This window comes from Bidens hawaiensis, unplaced genomic scaffold (assembly GCF_021521415.1).
Source record: "Bidens hawaiensis isolate Kalapana, Puna unplaced genomic scaffold, B.hawaiensis_p1.1 tig00004664_1, whole genome shotgun sequence".
Lineage (NCBI taxonomy): Eukaryota > Viridiplantae > Streptophyta > Magnoliopsida > Asterales > Asteraceae > Bidens > Bidens hawaiensis.
In genome coordinates, this window is record NW_027491285.1 from 479,883 (window position 1) to 490,154 (window position 10,272).

A 10,272-nucleotide genomic window follows, 5' to 3' on the forward strand; every position below is an offset into this window, starting at 1 on the left:
ATGTACACAAAAGCACACACAATTCAAGGCTTAGGCCTAAAAATCAAAAATTTTCAAAGGATTTACAAACAAGTTTCGTTTGGGTGTTCTGATAATTCTTCTTCATAAAGATGATTCGTCGTGGCAGGATTGTAGTAACTGGAAGGGGGACGTGCTTGTTTCCCGATCTCTTGACACCAAGGTTCATGAAACCTAAGGATAAGCAATGCGCATATATCCAATAAGACGCTGGACCCGGTTGCTTACCAGGAGAGTTCGGGAAGGGCATGAACCTTATTAGGCCAAAAACGTACCACCTAAACGCCATACGAGTCACCACTTTATGTTTTCAACCGTGATCATGTCCTCTTTGTGAATAAGGATACGGTTGCATCCCTTAGGATGTCACACAAGTCATGGTGGTTCATGCAACGTGTGACTCCGACCCTCTACGTTTTACAATGTGTTTTAACCGAAAGTCTGTTAAGTCGTGGTGATACACGAATACCCAGCTTTTCGTTCGATAATTTCAATTTTGTGTTGGAACATAAGAGTCCATGGTGGTTCATGAAAACTCTAAGTTCCTCACAACACTTATTATATTTATGGTTATCATATTTTAACAAACTTTACAAAAGAGTCATTTTCTTTATATTATGTCATGCACTATTCCGAGTGTCACGATTTTCGAAACCTTTGTTCGCAGAATGGCTTCCCGCAACCTTAAGCGTCGATCATCTGGAACCTCTGCCGCAAGATAACTTCTCAGATCACTAAGCACCTGACATCGTTCCTCCCCAATATCATGACCCAGATGCACCAGAACATCATGGCTAACGTTAACGCTCCTCCTTCGCCTTCAGCTCCCGTTGTGACCTTTAAGAACTTTACCGATGCCAAACCTACTAATTTCGATGGAACTTAAGGTGCCACTGCCCTACTTCAGTGGTACGAAAAGATGCAAAGCGTGTTTTACCAAATTGAATGTCCTGATAATAAGCGAACCCGATTCGCTATGGTGGGTCAAGGAAAAGTCGGCCCGCGGTACTGAAGCTTCCATGGCCTTACCATGGAACGAATTGAAGGATCTCATGACTCGAAAATTTTGTCCCCCCAATGAGCTTATGAATTTGGAGACTGAGTTTTGGAACCTTAAGAAAGAGGGTGGTGAGCACTCCGCTTACACCACCCGTTTCAACGAGCTAAGTGTGTTGGTGCCGCATCTCGTCACCCCCCGATTCGCATGCCATCGAGAAGTACATTAAAGGATTACCGAGGCAAATCCAAAATAGTGTCTTCAGTAGTTTGCCCAAAGCACTTGGTGATGCGATTAACTTAGCCGCAACATTAACCGACAACCATGTCAAATCCGGGACTTTGACATTGAAATCATCCAAGAAACCGGCCGATAAACCTGCTGCTAAACCCAAAGAGCCCAAACCCGAATCATCCAAACCAGCATACTCCTCCCACAACCGCAACAAGAAGCGCAAGAACTACGCGCTAACCCAACAACCCGCACCTCAAACTCAAGCCAATCCCGCACCACCTCTCAAGAAACCTTATAGTGGATCTCACCCATTTTGTAGCACCTGCCAAAGTCACCATCCCGCCTATGCCTCTTTCCGACAATGCACCCGTTGCAACCGTTACGGGCATCTTAGCCCCACCTGTCGTGAAACCACCATAGCGGCTCCCCCGCGGGCTGCTCCACCGAATCCCCGACCAGCACCATATGTCCAACCCATCAACCAACGAGAGCTTGCTATAATTGTGGTAAGCTTGGCCATTTCCGCAACGCGTGTCCACGACTCGCAAACGTGAACACACTTCGACTGGCTCCTGCTCCACAATTCTAGATCCAAGCTTACCAAGCGATTCAGCCACAAGTTCCTCAATTGATGGCTAATCAAGCTCTACCGCTGCTAGCTATTCAAGCACCTGCACCTCAAGAGGGTCAAGCCGCTCAAGCCGTTCAAGCTCCTCAAGATAACCGTGGGCGTGCTTTCATGATGAATGCCCACCAAGCGCAACAAAACGGCGATGTGTTGAACGGTACGCTTCTTGTAGACGACCATTTTGCAACCATTTTATTTGATACCGGTGCCGATATGAGTTTTGTGTCTTTTGAATTTGAGTCCGTGCTTACTAAACCCTGATCTAAACTTAAGAGCTCGTACACTGTTGAAGTAGCGAATGGTAAATCCGTGACGATCGACTCCGTTATTCGAAGTTGCAAGATGAATCTTAATGGCCACACATTCTCAATTGACCTCATCCCGATGCAATTTGGAAGTTTCGACATCATAGTAGGCATGGATTGGTTGTCCTCTCACCGTGCCGAAATCATTTGCTTCAAGAAGATTTTTCGTATTCGATTACCGATGGTCAAACTCTTCGTGTTATTGGTGAAAAGCTCTCTACTTCGAGCCTTAACCTCATAACTTGCTCTCAAGCCCATACGTACTTACACAAGAAGTATGTAGCGTTCGTGGCTCACGTTGTTGAAAAGAAGGAGCAAAAGATTTAAGACATTCCGGTTGTACGTGAGTATCCCGAAGTGTTCCCCTATGACGTATCTGGTCTTCCTCCCGTTCATGAAGTTGAATTCCGCATTAACCTTGTGCCTGGTGCAACTCCGATTGCAAAGGCTCCCTACCGTCTTGCACCCTCCGAGATGCAAGAATTATCTACGCAACTCCAAGAACTTTCGGAAAAAGGGTTCATCCACCCTAGTTCGTCTCCATGGGGCGAACCTGTTTTGTTTGTCAAGAAGAAAGATGGTTCCTTCCGTATGTGTATCAACCATCGAGAACTCAACAAGCTTACGGTCAAGAATCGTTACCCTTTGCCACACATCGACGACCTCTTTAATCAACTTCAAGGAGCTTCTTGCTTTTCCAAGATTGATCTTCGTTCGGGTTATCATCAACTACGCGTGCATGAAGATGATGTACCCAAGACCGCCTTCCGAACTCGATATGGACATTACGAGTTTAGGGTTATGCCCTTTGGGTTAACCAATGCACCCGCGGTATTCATGGACCTCATGAACCGCATGTGCGAGCCATACTTAGATAAATTCGTGATTGTCTTTATTGATGATATTCTCATATATTCTAAGTCCATAACCAAGTATACAAAGCACCTTCATTCCACCCTTGATCTCTTGAGGAAGGAACAACTTTACGCGAAGTTCTCAAAGTGTGAATTCTGGTTGAGCGAAATTTCGTTCTTGGGGCACATGGTAAACGAAAAGGGTATTCTCGTTGACCCCGCTAAAGTCGAAGCCATCAAGAATTGGAAGACTCCAACCTCTCCTACCGAAGTTCGTTCGTTTCTTGGTCTCGCGGGTTATTATCGTCGCTTCATCCTCAATTTTTCCAAGATCGTTTTGCCTCTAACCGCTTTGACTCACAAGGATAAGCCTTTCGTGTGGGGACCAAAGCAAGATGAAGCCTTCCAAACTCTCAAACGTATGCTTTGCGATGCGCCGATCCTTGCTCTCCCCAAGGGCAATGAGGACTTTTTTGTCTATTGCGATGCTTCAAATCAAGGCCTCGGTTGTGTCCTCATTCAATGAGGCAAAGTCATCGCTTACGCTTCACAACAACTCAAAGTTCATGAAAGGAATTACACGACGCATGATCTCGAGCTCGGTGCTATTGTTTTTGAGTTGAAAATTTGGAGACATTACCTTTATGGAACAAAATGTGTGGTATTCACCGACCACAAGGATTTGAACATGCGGCAACGTTGATGGGCCGAATTACTTAGTGATTACGACTGCGAAATTCGCTACCACCCCGGTAAAGTAAATGTTGTAGCTGATGCCCTTAGCTGAAAGACTCATGTGAAATCTATCTTGCTTCATTGTGTGACCGTACAAACCGATCTCCAACTCCGAATCTTTGAAGCCCAACATGTCTCGATCACCGAGGGTAATATGCACGATGAAATGTCTTGTGGCGCTGAGCTTCAACTCAAAACTAAGCACGATGGTTTGTTGTATTACCTTAATCGTTTGTGGGTTCCCAATCGTGACGAGCTTCATACTTTCATCATGGACGAAGCTCATAAGTCGCGATATTCCACTCATCCCGGGATAAAATGTATTTCGACTTGCGGCCACATTTTGGTGGCCCGGTATGAAGAAAGACATTGCATTGTACATCGCAAAGTGACTTACTTGCGCTAAGGTTAAGGCGGAGCATCAGCGAAAATCTGGTTTACTCATGCAACCGCACATCCCGATTTGGAAATGGGAAGATGTGACCATGGGTTATTGTTGACTGTTTGACTAAGTCCGCGCACTTCATTCCGATCAATGAAAAGTTCTCGATTGATAAACTCGCTCAAATATATGTTCAACGTATCGTGTGTCGTCATGGTGTACCCTTGCGTATTATATCTGATCGTGATAGTGTTTTACTTTTCGCTTTTGGTCATCTTTGCAAACTGCGTTGGGAACTCGTTTGGACCTTAGCACCTCCTATCACCCTCAAACCGATGGGCAATCTGAGCGAACGATTCAAACGCTCAAGGATATGCTTAGGTCTTGTGTTTTGGATTTTGGTGGAAACTGAGATTCTCATCTTAATTTGATTGAGTTCTCTTACAATTACAGTTTTCATACGAGCATCGGTATGGCTCCGTTCGAAGCACTCTATGGTCGTAAGTGTCGATCTCTGATTTGCTGGAATGATATTGGTGAAACCCAAATCACCGGCCCCGAACTTGTCGAAGAGACCACTGATCGAATTGCGCAAATTCGACAAAATCTCCTAGCCGCTCGTAGCCGCCAAAAGAGCTACGCGGATAATCATCGACGACCTCTTGAGTTTAATGTTGGTGATCGTGTTATTCTCAAGGTATCTTCTTGGAAATGTGTTGTTCGTTTCGGTAAGAAAGGTAAACTATCCTCTCGATATGTTGGACCTTTCAAAATTCTCGATCGTGTTGGTAGCGTGGCCTATACTCTTGAACTTCCGCAAGAACTTGTGAATATTCATCCGACGTTCCATGTGTCAAACCTTAAGAAATGCTCAGCCGAGTAAAATCTCCACATACCAGTTGACGAAGTGCGCATCGATGAGTCTATGCACTTTATTGAGAAACCGGTGGAAATCATGGACCGCAAGGACAAAGAGACCAAACGTAGCCGTATACCTTTGGTAAAGGTTCGTTGGGAATCTAATCGAGGCGCTGAATTTACTTGGTAACGGGAAGACCAAATGCGAACTAAGTATCCTCATTTTTTTGATACGGATTCTTTAACCTAATTTCGAGACGGAATTTTCAAAAGTAGAGAATGTTGTGACATTCGTCAATTTTCGATTCGTATTTGTACTTGTTAACCCGACCCGTTGGGTTGTTTCGTTGTATTATTTATCATTAATAAAGTGATTCCCGACATTTAATGTTCATTATTCACTATTCGTTGTTATTCAATTATTTGTGAAATCCCGAGTCCTATCGATAACCTAGTTAAACGCGTAAATGATCCAAAACCGAAAACTATATAATTTAATTATATAGTTTAGGGCTAAAAGTGTTAACTTTAAATACTTGTTTTTAACTTAAAAGATATTAAGTTCATTTAAAATGTTTATGAAACTTGAGGGGTAAATAATGTAAATTCTATTTAAATTCTATTATTATTATATTGAAACCCTACCCCCAACCCCGCCCCCTCCCTTGCTCATTTTTCCGGCCACCCGCCGGTAGCGACGCCGGCGACTCCCAAAAACCCCTAAAACCTTAATCTTTGACCCGAAAATTTTCTTTAATGCGTTATATAATCGATATAATATTTATATGTCTCTTCACAATAATTCTAATGGAGAAAATACCAATTCAAATTGAATGGATTTAAAATGATGTTACTACATGAATAGAGATTATAAATTTGACCATTTTCATCCAGTAAATAATATTGAAGTATTTGAAAAATATTTTTTAAATTGTCCAGTTGCAAATAGTTAGTTACCAACATCTGATTATGGGTTATTAAATAGGAAAATAAATCGAAATACAACCTAATTAATTGCGTTTTAACACCACGATTACACCCGTGATACTCGCCGGAAAATCCGGAAAATCGAATTAATGGAAAAACCGCGTATACGCTCCTCTTACTAGTATAAATAGAAGCATAACCTCAAGCTAAATTCGCTCATTCCTCTTAATCCCCGTCTAATACACTGATTTCTCTGTAATTGGGAGTTTTATTTCTGTTTTTCCGGCAACTGGGTTTCGGTCAAAACAAAACCTTATAAGGTAATTCATATATGCTTGTTAATGTCTTTACACCAATAAACAAAACCCCTAATCTAATTGTAACAACCATGGAACGAATTACTCAATTACAAAATCTAGGGTTCTTCTTGAAGAAGAAGAACATATATATATATATATATATATATATATATATATATATATATATATATATATATATATATATATATATATATATATATATATTAAACCTATAACGAATATATCACACAGATCAACTGGTTAGAACGCTTGCTTTACACAAGACAGACCCGGGATCGAAACCCGGGTCATGCACACCCATTTCCTTTTTTTGTAAACTTTTATATATTATTATTATTATTATTAATATCATTAATTAAACTAGTTAGTATATATAAGTATTAAAAACCAAGCTAAATTGGATGTCCTTCCCCTAGAGCAACTGGTAACACTTGGAACTCGTAACCCGGAGACCCGGGTTCGAAACTCGGGTCAAACACTATTTTTAGCATTTATTTTTCAAGTATTTAATTAACATTTTAAATCCTTTTAAAATCAAAATAAATTTATAAAAACCTTTTTAAATTAAATAAAAATTATGTAAATTAATTATAAAATATATCTCACCATTATACACTTAAAATCCAAGTTGTTCGTTTTCATAAACCGTTATTAAAAATCGTTTATTAATCGCAACATGAACTTTAATATATTAAAAATCGTTTCTTTAAAACAATAGTTTTATTTTCGAATTATAAACAATGGTTGGGGTATTTCGAACGTGCATACTTCACATCCCCGCTGACAAAATATTTGTATCATATTAATAACCGTTCTTTTTCCGTTAAAACATAAATAACAACATTATAATTAAAAGTATAAAATAACATGAAATATCCAACAAAAATACAATCCCGTAAGGTTATCAATTAAGTCTTGTTCTTACTTATTTTAGATCACACGTTTCGGCTTTCGTGACGCGTTCGGTTATTTGCATCCTTCAACTCTTTCAAGCTTCTTTTATTACCTTATTCATAAGGTGAGTTTTTCACCACCGCTTTTTAATGTTTCAATGTTTTGGGGTAGCATATATATCCTTATAAAAATTCAAGCATTGTTTCTTCTATTACAAAACTACAATTCGTATTAGACTTGTGTTCTACTTGTATTACTTGCACGAATATTACTTGCACGATTGGGAAGCCTCATTAAGTATGATCATACGCCCCCCCCCCCCCCTTACACTTCGGTCCATTTGTATCGAGTGGAAGAGGGCCTCATTACCCAAGTACGTTGGTTGTTATCAACTGGAAAGGACTTACTTGCTCGTTTATCACTTGTCCACGAGTTGTATGGTTTTTATGTATGTATTTAAAACTATGGAAACTCACCGGCTATTTATAGCTGACTTTATTTTATAAATATGTTATAGGTACGGTGATTAGATGATGAAGTATGAAGACACCTAGATTGCTTAAGATATTTAATAAATGTATTATTGTTTATATTTGATTTAAACTTGTATTGTTGACTTGTTGAACTTGTGTACTTGTCAATTTAGTGAATTAATGTTATTATGGTCACTTAATAGTGTCACGTGTGTTTGAGCAATCTGTATGTCACACTCGGGCGTTCCGCTTAAGCGGGGGTGTTACAGTGCACAACTCAGGTTTTTTAAATACCCAGTTTCAGGTATGGAAACGAGTTCGGGTATGATCGGGTATTGAAAAATTAAGTGTTAGCAATACGGGTCCGGTTATTGTCTTTAAAAAACCATACCCTATGCATTGGGTTCGTGTCGGGTATAGAACCGAGTATTCTATAACCATATATTTGAATACTATTTTCGGATATTGAAAAAAAACTTATTTTTGGATTTTGTTTCGGGCTTTTTTCTGAGTAATTTTTTGGTATATATTGGGATTTTTTAAGGGGTTGCATATTTTAGGAGTATTTTTCAAGTCACTTTTTGGGAATAGATCAGGTATTTGAAAAGCCCGGTTTCAGTTATTGAAAAAACCTGATTCCGGGTATGGAACTAGTTCCGGTTTTCGGGTAATACCGGGTACAAATCAGGTTCGGTTCAAGTACGGGTTTTGTTACAGAAATGCATCTCCTATCTGTACCCTGCAGATAGAGTCGGGTATTAAAAACTCAGATATAAAAAAACCTGATTTCTGGGTTTTTTTTTGTTTTTTTTCTGGTTCCGGATTAGGTTTTGTTTTTCACCTCTAGCTCCCGCACATGTATTGTGTGTGAAATTATAAAACGGAAGAAGCTTCCCTTTAACGCGTGGCATAGGTAGGGCGGAAAACGAGTGCCGGTAATATCGGAGATACACCGACTGTTTGCTGACTACTTTCTGACCCCTCTATTATTATTATTATTATTATTATTATTATTATTATTATTATTATTATTATTTACACTGACAGCCAGTAGTTTCATTTGGATAAGGCTGAGGGGTGTGGGGCTTCAGCGGGGGCGCGAGAGCCCCTCCGCTCGCGCCCCCAGGCGCGAGCACCACACCACCGGGGCGCGAGCACGGAATTCAAAGCAGGCGCTAGGTGGTTCGCGGGACCTGTAGGCGTAAAGGGACATTGGGAGATGAGAAATGAGCCGTTGGGCTCTTTAATTTAATAAAAAAAAGTGTTCTTCCTATATATAAACCCAAGATCACATAAAACAATTACCACACCCAAAATCACATAAAACAATTACCCCAACTTCAAAAAAAAACCCAAAATCAACCCATATTCCAAACTTTTTTTTAAAAATATGTCTGGAAATTGGTACCCAAACCTAGATTCAGATTATAGTTACGACGATTTATGGTCGTCACCAGACCAATCGATGTTTTATACGGGGCCGCAAGAAACATCCGGCTTTCAACCATCCAACATACAACCGTCCCTAACTTTAATTTTTTTTTTTATTTTTAGATATTAATGTGTTTTTTTTAATGTGTGTTTTTTTTAATAATTTGTGAGTTTTTTTAATAATACGTTTTTTGAATATATTTACAAAAAAATAAAAAAAAAATTCGCTGGAGCCCCTGCTGGAGCCCCTCCACACCAGGGTCAGGGGCTCCAGCGGGGGCTCCAACACCCATCTTATCCAGTTTCTCTCTTTGCCACACGTCACAATATTATTGGCTGGAGCCCCCACTCACGCCCCCGTTAGAGCCCCCCACACCCCTCAGCCTAACCCTGATTCCAAGTCACCTCCACGTACTCACCCACAATCTCTATATATTCAACACAACACAACACAACCACTAAATCCAGATAAATGGCTACTCCAATTTCATTTTCCTTTTCTTTTTCTTCATTTTCCACAATCAATTCAAAACAATCATCACATCCAAATTCAAGTTTTGTCAAATTCAGAAGATCTCAAATCTCTGCGGCTTACGCCACTGCAGAGATGACGGATACCCGTACTATAATAAGTCCAGTCTCACTGTACGAGGTGCTCGGTGTTCAGATAGGAGCAGACATACGAGAAGTGAAATCTGCGTACCGAAGATTAGCCAGAGTTTTACATCCGGATGTTTGTGAGTCATCAGCTGATGATTTTATGAAAGTGCACTCGGCTTATGCTACTCTTGCGGATCCGGTTAAACGAGCCGAATATGACCGGAGTTTGGTCCAAATGGGGGCGGGAGGGTTGTCTCCGGTAACATCTGGTGGTGGTTTTAGGAATACAAGCCGGAGATGGGAGACTGATCAGTGTTGGTAAATAAGCACTAGAAATATAGTGTTGAAACTCAATGACCATTTTAGAGATGTTGAGTACTAATTTGTAAATATGTATACTAAATTAGTGCAATGTCAACAACAATTTAGACAATTGACAATATTTAATCTGATGATGTTAAGTACTTATTGTTGAGTATGTGTTATCTCGATTTTTTACTATATTTATTTTATGCCCACTAAATTGTTTAACAGACAAACTAGGGTAACTGTGTTTCGTAGTTTCAATCTCATGTTAACCACCGAACCTTCAAGATCAATGGTATAAACAATAAAA

The 10,272-nt window shown here is 40.1% G+C and overlaps 1 protein-coding gene across 1 annotated transcript; it reads left to right on the plus strand.

Moving 5' to 3' along the window:
- Positions 1–9,663: 9,663 nt before the first annotated feature.
- Positions 9,664–9,978, plus strand: LOC143627377 (chaperone protein dnaJ 11, chloroplastic-like). Its single transcript, XM_077097216.1, has one exon. It carries the CDS (start codon positions 9,664–9,666, stop codon positions 9,976–9,978), a length of 315 nt encoding a protein of 104 aa, XP_076953331.1.
- The last annotated feature ends 294 nt before the right edge of the window (positions 9,979–10,272 follow it).